General features: G+C 39.5%; 3 protein-coding genes across 3 annotated transcripts; 1 reads left to right on the top strand and 2 right to left on the bottom strand.

The window, feature by feature from the left end:
• Positions 1 to 3,710: 3,710 nt before the first annotated feature.
• On the bottom strand, positions 3,711 to 7,011 carry LOC114559176 (CMRF35-like molecule 3). The gene is made up of 4 exons (XM_028583685.1): positions 6,967 to 7,011; positions 6,509 to 6,874; positions 6,111 to 6,162; positions 3,711 to 5,977 (listed from the first exon to the last, which is right to left on the bottom strand). The coding sequence occupies exons 1-4, from the start codon at positions 6,986 to 6,988 to the stop codon at positions 5,842 to 5,844; spliced, it is 576 nt and encodes a 191-aa protein (XP_028439486.1). The 5' UTR covers positions 6,989 to 7,011; the 3' UTR covers positions 3,711 to 5,841.
• Positions 7,012 to 9,284: 2,273 nt separating this feature from the next.
• Positions 9,285 to 12,564, top strand: LOC114558654 (acidic mammalian chitinase). Its single transcript, XM_028582757.1, has 11 exons — positions 9,285 to 9,309; positions 9,496 to 9,525; positions 9,642 to 9,843; positions 9,941 to 9,997; positions 10,093 to 10,258; positions 10,461 to 10,585; positions 10,761 to 10,884; positions 11,030 to 11,215; positions 11,399 to 11,518; positions 11,854 to 11,995; positions 12,091 to 12,564. The coding sequence occupies exons 1-11, from the start codon at positions 9,285 to 9,287 to the stop codon at positions 12,384 to 12,386; spliced, it is 1,473 nt and encodes a 490-aa protein (XP_028438558.1). The 3' UTR covers positions 12,387 to 12,564.
• A 374-nt stretch (positions 12,565 to 12,938) lies between these two features.
• mfsd4ab (major facilitator superfamily domain containing 4Ab) lies at positions 12,939 to 16,186 on the bottom strand. The gene is made up of 10 exons (XM_028583775.1): positions 15,957 to 16,186; positions 15,655 to 15,853; positions 15,201 to 15,446; positions 14,933 to 15,095; positions 14,650 to 14,765; positions 14,366 to 14,539; positions 13,754 to 13,901; positions 13,587 to 13,657; positions 13,326 to 13,446; positions 12,939 to 13,222 (listed from the first exon to the last, which is right to left on the bottom strand). The coding sequence occupies exons 1-10, from the start codon at positions 16,184 to 16,186 to the stop codon at positions 13,128 to 13,130; spliced, it is 1,563 nt and encodes a 520-aa protein (XP_028439576.1). The 3' UTR covers positions 12,939 to 13,127.
• Between the last annotated feature and the right edge of the window lie 1,523 nt (positions 16,187 to 17,709).

Genomic DNA, 17,709 nt, shown 5'->3' on the forward strand with positions numbered 1-17,709 from the left:
GTCACCACATCTCTAGGACCTAACTGTCCCATCAAAAGCTTTACAGAACTCTAATTAAAGGCTTGCAACTGTATTGCCGCTTGTAGTTCAATACTAGTACTAGCACAATATTTACGATGGTGATTTGTACATTAAATTGGAATTAGTTATGTGGAGGGGCTCTCCCTAGGGGGGTCCGGGGGTCCAAAAATTGAAAAATAAACCGTTAAATGGCACTTTCTGGAGAGTTTTGTGCAAAGAAATGGAGAAATTGAGTCTTACATGATATGTGCAAAACTGTAAGGTTACGAGCCTATACTCTGCATTGTTGTAGTATCAACAGGTATTAGGGCATTTGCATTACTGTTAATCAGTCATCACTTGATTACACATTATATTACCTTGTTATGATATAAGAAGTGACCCATACAATGTGCCAAACACAATGTGCCACATGAAGAGACAGTGCAGCATATGACAGTAGCAACAGCTGAGAAGATTTGGGTCTGTGGTCACCAGGTCCACTTCACACAAACTTCCTTCTCCCATTCTCTCTTTACCTCTACAACACACACACACACACACACGTCACCGAGTGGGGCTCTCCGATGCTCGGATGCGAGCCGCTGTAGGAGATGCGACAGTGAGGACCGGTTCAACGGCTTGGTCAGCGACATGAACTCGTAGCGGCCGGTGGAGCTTCCGAGCACCGGGCTTCCACCGCTGCCAACGGGGTTTTTAGCTTTAGGAGAAGACATTTTATCTGTTAATCCTACCGACGGAGACACTTTGGCGTTAGTTGACTCGCAGTGGTGAATTGTCTGCAGTTCTGGGCGGGTTGTTGCCGTGTTCTGATTGTTGTCATCTCAGCTCCGCCGAGATAAAATAGACATGCCATTTCAAACATCTTTCATTTATTGTCAGAAATATCATGTTTTCAAAAGCATCACTTTCATCATATTTTTTGTGACATATTTAGACTGCAAGCAGGCACATCCGGACACGAGTAGGCTTATGTGCTGGGGCTGAGCCCCGGAGAGCCCCGGCCCAATTTAACCCCTGCCTGCAAGTCTAGTATGTAGTTCACTATTTGATGCAAGATTGCCATATACTAATAAATAGCACTAACATTACAGAACATTGACCCAAATTACCTAGTTCTGTATCACCACCACTGGATTACATACATTATACGATAGATTTGTTTGTGTTTGTGTGTGTGTGTGCAAGCTTCTCAAAAAAATTGCCCTTCATGATGGGAATAATAAAGTCTGTATCTATAAATGTCATTCCATAATTCGAATCTAAATGAACATATCAAAGTGGATTATTTTAATATTGTCTGTATCTTACATGCAGGCTCAGGTAAGCTACTCACTGTTTCCAACTGTCCAGCATCCAGTACAGACAGTAGGTTTTTTATTTTATTTCATAATGATCATGTGATAAAATAATTGTTATTAATGTGTTTGAATTTTTGTCATTAACAAATATTTCATTTTCTTTTTTTGTAATGGTAAAAAGAGCAAGAGAGACAGAGAAATCCCCACAGACTCCCTGCAATGATGCTAACTGGCATGTCATTGGACACAACGTTGCTCACCTTCTTCACTGGGACAGGGAGAGGCTCAGTTAGGGGGAGACTGGGGTGCTGCTGACTCATCTGTTAAGTCTGCTAAAAGGGGCAGGGACAAGGATTTAATATGAATATCTTGCTAAACGTTTCCCTGCACTGATTAAATGGTGATTAAATGTAGGCTAGCACTAGTCTGTAGCTTATTTCACTATGGACATTAAGCCAACAGGTTAATACCACTCACAGACTACTAACCACCTTTCTTCCTTTGTCTTTCCTCTCTCTGTATTTTCTCTCTTTCCTTTTTTTGAAAACCAGATTTTGTTTTAACGTTACTTTGCAACATTGTGGTCACTGTAGTTCTGGCGCATCAACTGACTGCAACTAAACACCGTCACGCAGTGTGCTAAGGCAGGATCAAACCATTTCATGCAGATACAGGAGGGGTGGTCGGTCAATATGGATGTTTACTTTTTGGTCACTGGGGATATTTAACTTTTACTGCCAAAAACAAGTAAAAACAAAGAGATCGTCAATTTTACTATTGTATTTGAAATATATATACTGAATGATGGTTTAATAATTTTATAGTAGTTTTTACCTATTTTTCGGGGCCCCTGTCAGTCATGGGCCCTTGGAATTGTCCTAACTTTTCCCCTGGCTCAGCATGCAAGCAACATGTCGGTTAAGGAGATTTGCCGTTTGTGTAACGAGAATTTAAGAATAAAAGGCACCATTTCAGGTTCCCGGCCCCTATTCCAAAAGAAGGATTTTTTTTTATTTTTTTTTTGAGGGAGTGGAACTTCTTCCTTTATTAGAATTTTTTTTTTCTTTTTCTTTTTTTTATTAAATGGAGAACATAGAAATACAAACAAACAAGGCACAATCACAAATCCATCTAAAAAAAATAGAACTGTTGCCTCGGGTCGAGCATATAAAACAAAACCTAAGAGCTTATATCTTACAAATCAGCCTAAAGAGTGATATAAAATAAAATAAATAAAACACATAAATAAATAAAGAGAAGGGGCTATCTCAAATTAAATTAAACATTTCAAATAAATCAATCAATTCAAGGGCTTTTTTATCTTTAACCCGTTTCAATGACTTGCACAAACGATTGAACTCATTCTTCCAATGGATCAGGGAGGGTTTGGTCTTAAAGTATCTACATTTATGTATAAAATATTTTCCTAGCAGCACCAAGTTGTTTAGAACACAATCTACTTTCTTATCTTCAACAAAGACACCAAACTTTATATCCTTCATTGTCAGAGATGGAATCTCAATATCCCTGGTCTGAAGCCAGCTCTGCAGATCTCTCCTGAAGGATTTCACCGACTCACACAGAAAAAAAAACATGTTCTAAATCCTCAATTTCTTTTTCACAAAAAACACAGTTATTAGTACCAAAATTGAATCTCAGTCTTAAAAATTCGTTTGTCGGGTAAATTTCATTTAAAACTTTAAAATTTACCTCTTTTACCTTCGGGAGAAGAGGAAATGAGATATAACTTTTCCTTATTTTTTATTTATTATTATTATTATTATTTTTTTTTTACAAATTCTTTCATCATATATTGTCTTTTAACCGGATTGGGAAAATATTCCTTCAATAAAATATTCCTAATAACTTTGTTGGTACATTTATAATCACAGAAATCAATACCTTGGATGCAGAGCTGCCTCAAACCAGGAGAAACCTTGGAGTACCTAACATCTTCTCTCACCATTGATTTCAGAGATATTGGTATAGTTTTCAACCATCTGTCATAACGCTTGACATTGCATTGAAGTTGATATTTCTCACAAAACTCCTCGTGCTGTAACAAGAGACCATTACTATCCATAAAATGAGCAATTGCCCAGATTCCCTTGGATTTCCATTCCTCCATGTACACAGATTTTCTGCTAATCAAAATGTATCTATTAATCCAAACTGGAGTATTATGAGGTGTAGAATTATGTTTGTAGATCAACTTCCAATAAAGAAGGACCTGCTGATGGAAAGGCTAACAACAGAATTAGGGCTACCGCTATCTGAAAATACTGGTTAGCTGATTGGATAAACCATCTGTCTATCACCGCCTAACCCACCTCAAAACCAACGCTGATTGGCCCGGTCGTTTGGCTAACGGCTCCAAATTTTCTCTGCCTCAAGATGCCAGACTGATCTGCGAGTGGAAAACTGGAGCTCGCGAGATCAGGACGGTCTCACGAGGCTACTCATTCTATCCCTCGCACCTTGCATCCTCACCTGAAACTGAGCTCTACCTCTTCCAGACTACATCGTTATACACCATTGATAGATGTCTATTTGACAGAGAAATTAAGTGATTTGAGTATCAAACATGTTTGTTTTTTTGTCATGCATTTATATTGATTTATATAGCTGAGCTGGTTTCAAGCATTCAGAAAAAATTAAATGAAAACCTGTAGAATACAGTACAATAGACCTGAAATAAATACTACATTACTCAAATGCTCTTTTGTTGTTTGCAAGTTGACTCAATCCTGTAATATATTTTGAGTTCACAGCTACCTTGCTGTAGGCCTTTTTATGGAAGCCCTTTTTACATGTCACAGGTGCAGCTAATAAAATTAATGATGGCTGAATTCCATTAAGCTACAGTTTAAGGGCCCTGGTATTGTGAATGCGGGCTCACTGTCACACTATCATGGCTTACTGGGGCACTTGAATATAATGGAGCCATGGTTGCTGCTATGACCCTGTTGTGAAACACCTGTGCCAATCCTGCTATGACAAATCAAAGTGTCTGCTGGGAAAAAGACCTCAAAGTTGTTTAGAATGTTTTGTCCACCCTAAGGAGGAGACAGAATATCAAAAACAGCCTATAAAGCAATCCAATACAGCACCTTTACAGACTAAATACTTTAGTACCTCTCTGGCACATACAAACTGAACATTACATGCTTCACAGGAATACGGTTTAACCCAGGGTTTATTGCATTGTACAGGTGTGGCTAATAAAACTGTTAATACATGCTGTTCTCTAAAAGCAGCAGACATAAGCGTCCAACATCGTGCAGCTACAACCAGCAGGGTAATAAAATCTGCTTGGCAAATATCACAAATCACCACTGCCTCTTCCACGCTGATAGAAGATGTTTTTATTAGGGTTTTCCCTCTATTCAGATCAGCTGAAGAGAGACAGAAAATGGGAGAGAGAGGGGGTACGACATGCAGCAAAGGGCCTCAGGTTGGTTTCGAGTCTGGGCCGCTGGCAAGGACTGAGCCTACATGGGGCGCGCGCTCTACAAGGTGAGCTGTAGGCCACCCCAACCACCGCCTCTTTTAGAGAATTTGATATGTCACATTTTCGGTTGAATTTGACTATAATTAAGCTTTGATTTGGGACAGCCCCTCTGCTTGGTGTGCTTTTCTGTTGCTTTGCTTTCTGTCTTTAGGGCTGCAGAGCTGTTGGAGGGTAATCCGTGGCATGGGTCACACCTGAGCCAGGTGTCCTTGCCAAGATTTTCTCACCTCAAGCACCTCTGTTTTGTGGCCTTTGGGTTCTGTTCCTTGTTGTTACAGCACAACATTCCATGCAACACATTTTTGCTCATCCTCTCCCTACCCTACTGACATTATAGCTTCCTGCCATCTATTTGTTGTACTTGTTTTGATTATTTTGTAGTAAATTAATTACTTTATTAGTTACTATACCTGTATGCCTCCTGTTTTTTTTCCCAGTTTAAGGACTGGACTGTGACAGATTGTAACAAGAAATCCCAGTTTGCATGAACAGAAAAATACCATGTCAGCTGTAGGTATCCCATAATCCTAGCTAAAGAAATTGTATCTACCTCTGTAATCCTTTCTTAGATTAACAAAAAAATGAGTGGGAAATCACTACCATTCAACTTTTGTCTCTTTATGCATGAAGGTATTTTTTTTCCAGCATTACTTTCAGATTTTTATAAAACCCCTAGAAACTTGTGGTTAAATGTAAAAAGTCAACCTCTATGACGGTCCATATAACATCTGCAAATAAATTAGATGAAAGCCAAGAGCCTCACTTCTCCAGAGGTGCTAATTTTTAAGATGATTGGATATTCAAAAGTTGGGCCCAAAGTTATCTTACGCTCTGGCACAGAAATTAATCAGTATTTAATTATTTAGATACCAAGAAAAAAAAGGCCAAAAGCCACTTTTTCACTTGGGTTATTTCTTAGTATAATTCACACACAGACAGAATGTCCACTGGAAGAATCGTTTTGTAGCCCCAGTATAAATCAGTTTATAATTCACCCGTGACTTTCAATCATAGATGTTTGAGTTGAAATAGTTGTTGCAGCTGTATTTTCCTCGTAGCCGTTGTCCTCCACACAGCCAAGTGTGTTGATGCCAAACAACACAACATTAAAATAAAGAGGATCCAACGCAGCGTTGCCCACCAACTAGTTTAAACAAACATCAAAAATGGGGATTGACATCACGTTTATTTATTCAATCCTATTAACTGTTTATCATTCTTTCACTGAATGGCCATAATGGAAGTATATATATATTGTCCCTGTAGACTCAACTCACCTTATTTCATCTTGTTCCAGTATCAGTAATGGAGTGGCTGTTGAGGTTATCACTGTGGAATAGAACACTTTGCATTAAAGAGTTAATCAATTACTCATGATGAATTACTGACAGATCAACCCTGCATGTCTCCTGGAAACTAAGTTTGTGTAAACTACTACTAGTTAGTAAGTTAGACTTCTTGTCCATAATGTGGAAAATCCTTTTTGGCTTCCCCGCACATTAAAAGAAGCCATTAAGAACATAACAGAAAAACACTATTTTAAGGCAGATAACATGATTTGAGTCAAGTTTAGCTGACAAGTTATAGTCAGTTATATGCTTTTGTCGTTCGGGGGGAAAAAAGCATTGTATTACATTTGATGCAGTGTCTGAGTTAACATGCAGCTGAGGCATACCTGTGTGGGAGACACGGAGCCTGACACCAGTGTAGATGTTCCTTCCAAGTCTGCCGATGACACACCAGTACATCTCCTGATCACTTTCTTTGAGAGAAGTCATAGTCACAATGAAGACTCCTGCATCCTTATCATCTGCGATAGAGCTTCTCTCACTATGTTGCCCCCAGGCTGTTGTCACCACTTTGCTACACAGCTCATAGACTGGTCCTTTGCACCAGTACTTTGTGTATTCTTTGAACTGAAGATCGTACTGACAAGAGACAGTCACAGATGCCCCGTATGCTCCTGTTACCACCTCTGGAGCCGACAACTGGACTGAGTCCACTGCATGCTTTGTTAGCCAAAAGAGAAACAGAGCTGGACCTGTGAAAATGCAAAAAACACAAGTTAATAATCATTTTTTCCAGTTTTCTTTGCCATTACATAGCTACAGTATTTTAAAAAGCTGCTGTTACCATTGAAGAAGCCAAGAGACATCCCTGCGGTCTTTATGATGGGAATTGAAAGAACAATGTGAAACAGAAGTGTGCAATATTGCTACATCTTATTTCTCCCATGTCGTAAGGTTGTGCATTTGGGTGGTTCCCGGGGTTTCGCCATTGTTTATTTGCGTAGGCTTGTGTTTCTATGGGCATTAATGTTTTGATCTTACAGCACATACATTTTTCTTCTGTGTAGTGTATCTTGTCCATCTGTGTGGGATACTTAACTGTAAGTTTAGTTACTTAAACAGCAGGTGGCACTAAAGGTCAGACTGTCAGAGGACATAATATGTTTAGTACAGTGTCTATCAGCTTGGGATCTATCCTTATTTTATGTATTGTATAAAGAAAGAAGGTGCATTAAGACTACATTAAGAAAATCAAATGAGGATGTTGCAGTGTTTCCATTTTCTATCTATCTAACTATCTATCTATCTATCTATCGCCCCATTGCTTCAAGTCCACTGCATTTGTCTGAGTACTTCTTTTTTTTCTTTTTTTATTCATCTAATTGCCATTTTGCGCCTCTGTACATTTTCAATGGCTTAATAATGATGTAACTGATGCCAATTATTATCATAACAGATTATGCTTTCAGATTTCTTCCCTATTTCCCTATTTCATGTGCATATTAAATTTTTTTCAGTGGGAACACATTGCTATTCTGTAATATGTACACAACCACAACAACAACCAACAAAGATTTTTTTTACAGAAAATGGTTTATTCATATATACATGTAGAATTGTAGTGAGGAAAATAACTCTATAACAAACACCACAAGGCAAGACGTATTATCGTTGTGTAATCTGAGTTGATTGTGCCAGAGAGCAGAGGGCTGAAATGACAATTCATTTAGGTAGACTGACATGTCTTTTCCCAACAGGATCACGCTAAACGTCATTTACCATATTTTAAAACATTACCCTTTATTACAAACTGTGAACTTAACAGTACATTTATCCATTCTTTACTCATTTGAATAGCATGGATGAATAGATTCTCTCAGTTTACTGTAAGAGGAAGCTGAAAATGACCTGTCCTTTGAGCCTACGCACAGGAAAAAACAGAACCATGCACACTCACAGCCACATTTCTGTTTTTCCAAACCTCTGTTATAACTTCTGCTTATATAACCTATTAAAGATATACATAGGGTAGTTTTATTTGAGAATTATGGCACAGTAACATAGCTTCTACCACTTATTATAAAACTCGTTTTTTTGTTGTTGTGAATATTCAAGCTGCTATTGGATGAGGTCACAGTGTTAGCATTCTTTCATTTTGAACTGAGCAGATGTATAATTTAAGTAGATTTATGATATGTGATTAGTCTTTGATTTGCACCTCGAGGAACAAATTCTTAAGTACCAAACTTTCCTGAGATGAAGAAATGACCTTGATTAAAACATAAATTGGACTGTTTGTCACTTGCACCGTATGTAAGAAAATCAGTCGTTAAGTGAAATATTTGTTTGACGTCTTTTTTAATTTTTGTTACACGCCATGGAAAACCGATGTTGTTTTGGAAAACCAACTGCGGTACTTCTGGCTCTCGGCTTCAGCTCAGCCAAGGTGTTTTTTTCCACTGTTACCAGCATATCTTTCTTTAAATATTACATAAACTGTTAAAGATAAAGAAGGCTGCATCATAATGGAAGTGAAATGATAAGTTAAGTTCTCTATTTACTATGTGAATGCTTTTGATATCAATGCAAATCCCTCTTCATGACATATCACGATCCTCTTGTCAGCATGATTAGAGTTGTCAAACATATTTATCATCACATATCTGCAGTCTCAGTAGGTTTTCAAAGGCAATGTTGCCCGTTGTTTATGCGAGTTGACTTCTAATGTTTTATGTCACCGCTGAACAGACGAAAGATGAGAATATTTATTACAATTCGGCAGGTCAGGCATAATAGGCTGAAATATAATGCAACTACATTCCACACAAATATTTGTGATACATTCTTCAATGTTCTTTTGCTGTTTTGTGTAACTTTTAAAGCAAAGCCTCAGGCATATTTTCTGCGTTGTATTTGCTTTGAATTATGTTCGGTTTGGATAAATGATCCACTGGCCAGGGTCTGTGGTGAAAACATACCTGCAAATGTGATAAGTAATCACATATTACTCTTTAAGTGAGCACATTTGATAATGTTCTCTGAAACAATCTTATGCAAATAAAAACCTTTTTGGCAAATGTCCCAATTTTATTACGTTTGAGCAAACTGAGAGTGTATAAAAGTGAGTGTACCTGTTAGCTGATCTCCTTGTACAAGGTAGACATGGGCAAAGTACTGTTTGTGACGGGTAAGTCAATGCTTCTGTATTTTCAAACATTTGTCTCTTGTATGTGCAGCATAGTCTCTGAAATTGCTATTTCCAGGATTTGGATATACAGTATATTGCATCCACTTTTTGTAAGGGGAATTTGAAGCACTTTTTCCAGTAAATGTTTTTTTGCTCGAAGATAATATGTGACTTTTAATTTTACAGCTCTGGCCTTGCTGCTGCATGCGCAGCTCGGTAAGCAATCTATAACTATGGGATACAGTGTGCATGTTTCATTTTCTTTTTATGGTCAGAAATTGCATTGCAATACATGTTTGATCCGTAAATAATACATTTCTTTTGAATCAAAGGCTCATCCTTCATACTGTCATGCTACTTTACAAACTGGGCACAGTACAGACCACCTCCAACCATATTTATGCCCAATGACATCGACCCATGCCTGTGTACCCATCTTCTGTATGCCTTCGCCACCATAAAGAATAACCAACTGGCCACCTATGAGTGGAACGACGTGGAGCTTTACAGTCAGTTCAACGCCCTGAAGAACAAGTGAGTTACAGAAAAAAGTCTGTTTTATTTCGGAAAGAAACAGGAATAATGTAATGAGGAATGTAAAGAAAAATGAAAATGTCTTGTTTCTTGGCAGGAATGGCAACCTGAAGACTCTTCTGTCTGTTGGAGGATGGAACTTTGGCTCTTCAGGGTGAGATACTCTAAGATAAATATCTGCAGACACGGCATTCTAAATAGTGGAGATCTTCTGTTTTTTTAACACAATTATTTCTGTTCCCACATTAGTTTTTCACAAATGGTGTTAAGCCCTGCCAACCGTCAGACCTTCATCAACTCAGTCATTTCATTCCTGAGGATGTATGAGTTTGATGGGCTTGACATTGACTGGGAGTATCCAGCCAACAGAGGAGGCCCTCCTCAGGACAAGCAGTACTACTCTGTTTTCCTGGAGGTTTGTTTGCTCTGTCCGGTTTACTGCTCAGAATTTCTGGGGGCCTCATTAAAGCCATGTGGGGTTTCCACTGTGCCATATGCTGAATAAAGATATACATAAAAGCAAAACAACTCACAACCTGACCATGTTACAAAGCATGGATTATTAACCCTGGAGTTCATTTAACACAAGCGATTTGATATTTGTTGACATTCAACAGGAGATGAGAGCTGCCTTTGAGAATGAGGCCAAGCAGAGCAACAAGGCTCGTCTCCTGATGTCTGCTGCTGTGTCGGCTGGAAAGGACACCATTGATTCTGCTTATCAGATTCCCAAGCTTGGCCAGTAAGCAATTGAAGCAATATGTGTGGTGTGGTGTGTCCAATCTTATCCACCACAACATAATGAGTCACAGTTGAACGGAACAACTCTGAACTTCCCCCTTTAAGTTCAAATGATTAATATATGTTTGTTAAGTTTGCTGTGGTAACCTCTTCCCCGCTTGTTTGTTGCCACCCAGGGCCCTGGATATGATCAACGTCATGACATATGACTTCCATGGCTCTTGGGACCCCATGACTGGCGAGTGCAGTCCTCTGTTCGAAGGCCCTCAGGACCAGGGTGGCTTCATCTATTTCAATGTGGTGAGTACTTGACCATCCTCACAAACAGAGTTTTAATTCACCAAAACTGGGCTTTTGCAAAGAATACACCTGCAGTCTGCAAACTTTATCTGCGACTACATTCGCAAGTTGAGTTCCAAAGCAACGTACGTTTCCTTTGTTTCAGGACTATGCCATGAACTACTGGAAGAGCCAGGGAGCCCCAGCTGAGAAGCTGATTGTTGGTTTCCCTACATATGGCAACACATTCACTCTTAGCAACCCTGCTAACCATGGTCTTGGAGCACCTATTGCTGGCGCTGGAACTCCAGGAAAGTACACACAAGAGGCTGGAGAGCTCGCTTACTTTGAGGTACGCTTTCTTATTATCGTAGCAACGTCAGCTTGAATGCTGATGGTGGATCAGTGTTAGTTAATATCCCTCTGTGTGCTTGATAACGGAGCAGGGTGGTTTATCATCGTGGTACAGGCTCCAGATGAAGAAGCAAATGAGTTTCTAGGCTAGTCATTAATGCACTGCTTTGTGAAATTACAGATCTGCGGCTTTTTGAAAAATGGAGCTACTGAGGTTTGGAACCAGGCCCAGGATGTGCCATATGCCTACAAGGGAAACCAGTGGGTGGGTTATGACAACATGAAGAGCTTCCAGATCAAGGTAACAGAACTGCACAGATTATTTGTTTTACCGTTTGACAGGCCAATCTGTTGTACATTACCTCTGAGCTAAATGTTTCCCAATCTCCATAAACTGTCAAGACTTTATTAAGTATTAATATAAAATAAATGTGAAAGTTTCCCCTCTGTGCTACAGCAGAATGTGACAGGAGCAAATGTATTAGAATGTCTTGTATTTGATCCCATTTTTTCTGTATGTGGGGTCACGCTGCAGTTATCAGCAAACACTGCATCAAGGTCTTCTGATGAAGTTGCTGTGTTTTTTTTTTTAACTGAAAATGCTATGCTACAACTCCTCCTGCTGGCTGTCTGTAGGTTGACTGGCTGACAAAGAGTAACTTTGGAGGTGCCATGGTGTGGACCCTTGACATGGATGACTACTTGGGCACTTTCTGTAACCAGGGAAAATACCCACTGATTAATGTTCTCAAAAAGGGCCTTAATCTGGAACAAGCATGTAAGATTTGTACTGCATCATTGGTGAACAACGTGGAACACAGTGTTCTCACAACATTCATTTTTATTAAATAATACATTTGTGGTGTTTTTCAGCCTGCACCCCTCCTGCCACTCCCCTTCCTCCAATCGCAGGAGTGAGCACGACGCCCGGAGGCAGCTCTGGAGGCAGCTCCAGTGGAGGTTCCAGCGGCGGCGGCAGTTCCTCTGGTGGGGCTTCGGGCACCAGCGGCATGGACAGTGGGTTCTGCGCTGGAAAGGCCAGTGGCATGTACCCCGACCCAACAAACAAGAACCAATTCTACAACTGCAACAATGGCAAGACCTACTTTGAGAACTGCGCTGCTGGTCTGGTCTTTGACACGTCCTGTTCTTGTTGCAACTGGTCCTAAAGCTGAAGTTATATATTGACTGTTTAAAGGCTGGATAACTCTGTTTTACAGTTGTTCTTAGGTTCTCAGGGGCCAACTTCTCTGAGTTCAAAGTCCTTCCTTCCGCTTAGGATGTTTAACAATGTAAAACCTGAAACTCTCCTCTTTGAAAGCCAACAAAATAAACATTTGAATGGTTGCTCGTGTGTTGTACAGTATGTATCCACATTTTTTTCTTCTTTGTTGTCGTTTTGTGTCAGAACTGTCCCGGTATCAATCCAAACTACACTATGTTCACCGTATCAGTATACATGTAATTATTTTAATACACATATTATACAGTATTCCATGTACATGTGCCAAAAGATATGCAAAAACACATAAAACAGTATGAAAACACAAGATTACAATTGAAACGTCCAATAGAAAACAGAAGTATTCTACAGGTGATCATAATCCTTGTATTGTAAATTTCAAACGCTGATGCTATATAAAACAGAACACCAAACCACAATTTGATGAACGCTGTCTGTGATTTACAAAACCGAAAAAAAATCTGAGTTTGAACTTTAACCTGTAACAGTAGCATATTATCTACTTTGCAAATATGTTATTTCCAGCAAAATAAAAGTACATCGGCGAAATGTTCATTCACTATCCTTTGATAAAACATCTTTGATCCATCATCTTTGAGGATAGATTGTTGTAATACTACATCCCCTACAGTCGCCAGTAGAGGACAAAGAACTGCTACTGCCCCTCTCAGCTGCTCTCTGTCTCTTCTTTCTGTTCTGTTTTGGCAGACCCATTCTGTTCTGTTGCTGGTTCCTCCACCATGGCTGACTTTTTCGTCGTTCCTGTTGGGATGCAGAGGGAGTATAAAAAGGTGCATGATGAGAGTGAAATGAATGAAAACAAACCTTAGGCAGCAGTGTATGAGAGTTTTGGCTGATGCTGTACCTGTGAGGTAATTTCTATGCATTCGATGGAACAGCAGGAGACCAATAAAGAGGATAAAACCGAGGCACGCGATTATCATTCCACACAGCAGGAAGCTGTAGCTGCCTTGGGCCTGGATGATCTGGGGATGAGATAGCAACATTAAACTGCTGAACACAAATCTAAATCTCCACTGGGCTTGTTTCTGCAGTTATAAGCATATTTCTCACACTTCTGCACATTCTCTTTTTCTATAATAATGTAGATACCCATTAGACTTACTGAGCCGACCAAAACCTGCATTACCATCTCTCCCATCCCTGCACTTGTCACCAGGACTGACGTTGCACATCCTGCAAAAACAATAAATGCATGGTTTATTTTCTCTCCTTGCTATGATTCTACTACTGTGTTATACAGTACGCATTGTGCTGTAAACACTTTGTTACCCTGATAATCAAGGATGTCTTCAGTATAGGCGAGCATACAGGGGAATATGCTGCTGAGGAAAAGCCCACAAAAAAATGTCCCGGCAAACAGAAAGGTGCTGCTGGTGTAGAAAATAAGCAGCATCAAGACAGTGACAATAGCACCTGCCTGTAAAAACAAAAAGAGAGTATTATCAATTAAGTGTTTGACCTCTAAGTTTCATTGTGCATGTCTCATCTACAGTGCCTGAATCATTCCAAAAAAGGTGCAAATACCCTAATTCAGCAGTTCCATGACATGATCATTGCACGTGTCTTGGAAATATTTATATTCATAAGTATATCTTGTAGGGTTGACACCGTGTGGTTATGAAACAAAGGATAATTTCATTTGGGCTATATGGGTTTGCTGAATGTCTGATTTTCCATAGCATTGCTTGGTTCTACTCAATAAATCATTATATAAACCCTATTCTGGTATAAATATCAGCCTAATAATAATACAATTAGAAGTAAGGGTACTCATGTGGACAAAAATCTGAATTGCTGGTACTCAGAACTGATGAGTGCTGGCCCATTGCAGGCACTGCTCATCTGAAATGTGATGGCTCTCTATATGTTTTATGGCCTTACCAGGTTGAACATGAGCAGTCTCACAGGCTGGAACCGGTACGAGAGAGGAATGGACAATAGGCGTCCCGCAGTGATGGCTGCCCAAAAGATACTGGCCAGGTAACCCGCTGTCTTATTAGGCAACGATATAGGTGGTGACACACCGTAGGTGTAGACAAAGCCGGCATATGCACCCTGAAAGGAAAAGGCAAATTCTGAGTTTTACGCAAAGCAGATTTTGTATGCATTTAGACAATTTTATGTTGAAATGCACGCAATATTATTTATCTGCAGCCCTCACTCACCACAATACCATCGGTCATGAAGAGCACCATCCCACCGAGGATATGAATCATAAAGAAGGATACTGGCAGCCCGCGCAGGTTATCATTCTGACAGCAGCTAAAGATATTCCCGTGACCTGTGACAGAGGGTAAGGTCACAAATGACAGATTGTAGCACACAAAATGCCATTTATTGTGATTTCCCCCCCTCTAAACCAACTGAAAATCCACTGAATAAAATATGCATCATTCATCTTGAAATAGAAGTCCTGTAAAATAAAAAACACTTCTTCCACATCTTTACCTCCAGCTTCATGTTCCTTCTGCTCCACGTCCGAGCCCTCTGCCCCCTGCTGGTTCTCCATTGCTAGTTCATCTTTGTCCAGAAGACGAGGAGTACCGCTGGGGCAGCATGGGATCAGCTGCTCCCGATACATCAGGAACAGGACTGCAATTGGCACGGGTAGCTGAGGGTGCGCAAACATTATTTTCACTTTAACTAAAGTATTAAGAAGAAAAAAAGTAACTCCTCTCCTGCACATCTGCTACTGTACATCTGTTCAGTGTCTTACATTGATAAGCGCCATGATCCAGAAAGCATAGTGCACATTGGACTCCTCTATCTCTCCCTCGTGATATGGCAGGTTGCTCTGAGTTATGTTGTGCTCTGCAATCGGACTGTTTCTCAGCATGTTCCTGAAATGATGCATGATCTCTGTCCCATTCTCTGTGTGATTCCCACAGCCCGTCTCCGAGAGGAAAGGATCAGCAATCAGTGGGCTCACCAGGGCTCCGAAGCCAATGAAGAAATGAAGAGCCTGCAAAAATGTAGAAGACAAAAGCCAGAGACATGACTTACTGTGCTTTTTATTATATATGTAATTGGCTCATATCTTGAGAAAACAAACCTACTGAACATACCGTGTAGAAAATTCTGAAGTTGTTAATATTTGTGGAGAAAGACAAATCAAACATTCTCTAAAATGAACTTAATTAACTAACTTTATATTACTTTCTTACTTTTACCTGTAAGAAAACAGCTGAGTCCCTCTGATAGATGGACACCAGTTGGATGTTAGCGATGGTGTCAATGATGCCCATCGCAAACCCAGACACAGCCATAGCGACGGCAAGCACGAGAACATTATTGCACAGAGGGATGATGGCAAATATTACAGAGATGGTGAGAGCAGAGACAAATAGGGCAGCTAGAGCACTGAACAACCTTTAAAAAAGAAACAAGACAAAAACGGTTATAATCACGGCCACATTTTTTATTCATGCATACCACACACCTGCACAGCAGAGTCCGGAGGGATGATACTTACGTCCTCTTGAAAAAACCACCAATAGAGCTGCCAATCAACAAGCAGAGCTGCTGGGCAAAGAATACCCAGGTAATCTGACTTAGTGTTGACTTTGTTTGACATTGCAAGTCCAAAATTGTAGGTCCAAGGAAAGCAATGCAGAGTCCAAAGCTGAAGAAAACACTCCAGTAGGTCAGTGTGTGATGGGCATTCCTCTTAAACAGAGTCACAATCCGCTCATCCACAAACATCTCGACCAGAGGACAGTTAAGATAGGTGTACCTCAGTGAAACAGACTGCCAAGGACCTTTTGCTACTACAGTAAGTGTTACAATCTCAATATGTGGGAGCAGCTCTGTGAAGCTTTGTGGATGCTTTTTGTAGTATAATGATGAGCTCTTTAAAAGCATTTAGCGCCCTCCTCTTTGGACTGCTTAACTGAAAAGGATGTCCTCTTTAGTTAATGGGTGAAGTGGAGTTTCTTCCAAAAATAATATGAGCATTTGAATTGTGTCAATGATTAGCAATGAAAAAAAGTCTGTGTTGAAATGTTACCAGGAAGGGCGCATTTATATGTTATGGCACTTCTAACCCCATCAATGGAAAATGTAGCATTCAGGAAGCAATGATACACATGGACAGGTGGTCTTTTCTTTCATACCTGGACAACCCTGCAGCACTTATTACAAAAGGAGCTTGGACGCTGACATAATATGCAATATGTCATTAAAGTAAAGATAAATTAATTTTACTTTCTATTTAGAATTCTATTATATAAAAAGCAAGGTATTAATATGTGAATCTAACATCATTTATTATAAAACTTTAGGCCTTTATTTGTATAGGACAGTTTAGACTTGAAAGGGGAGAGAGAAGGGGAAAGACATGCAGCAAAGGGCTGCAGGTCAGAGTTGAACCCGTGGCAGCTGCATCGAGGAGTAAGCCTCTATATATGGGCGTCTGCCCCACCAGGAGAGCTAACCAGGCGCCCAATTTATTATAAAACTAAGAAAGATCATCACTTCCTCTTTCTTCTCATGCAGTCTTGTGTATGTATGTATGGATGTATGTATGATGGTGTGTATATATATATATATATATATATATATATATATATATATATATATATATATATATATATAAACTTTGTACAGTATGTTACTACTGACTCTATCCAGGGACCAGTATATTACATATTATGTGCCCACAATGTTACTAATGATTTATTCTCTCTTTTTAGCCACTTGTTCTTGAATTTCCTTTCTTGCCAGCATGTGTGTGTGGGTCAATCTAAAGTTCAAAAAGGCCACTCAGGATGGACAATATATGCAATGATATGACACTACAATATTTAGCTTGACCCTATTTGAGAATAGATGTCAACCTGGCAAGAAACTGGCAGATACTATGCATATCAAGGCTACTGCATGATTTAGATATTTGCAATTATTGCACTTAACTGTTCTATGGATTATTATTTTTTAATTATATATGTGTTGTATCACTTGGCCCTCAGTGGTATGAATAAAAGAAAGGACTTACCTAATCCCTTTAATGATTGCATGGGAGAAGTAAAGCTACACTGGCTGTGGCCAAATATGGGCTTCCGACAGGGTTGAAATAGGGGGAACTAAAGAAATAATACTGGCTCGTTATCAAAACTGTGAATCTTTAAACTTTTTATAAAAGACCCTGGCACTGTTAAAGGTACTCTGAGTTTTTTGTATCATATATTTGCAAGATGATGACGATTACATATCATTTTTTTAAACGT

This window comes from Perca flavescens, chromosome 7, assembly GCF_004354835.1.
Source record: "Perca flavescens isolate YP-PL-M2 chromosome 7, PFLA_1.0, whole genome shotgun sequence".
In the NCBI taxonomy this organism is placed as follows: Eukaryota; Metazoa; Chordata; class Actinopteri; order Perciformes; family Percidae; genus Perca; species Perca flavescens.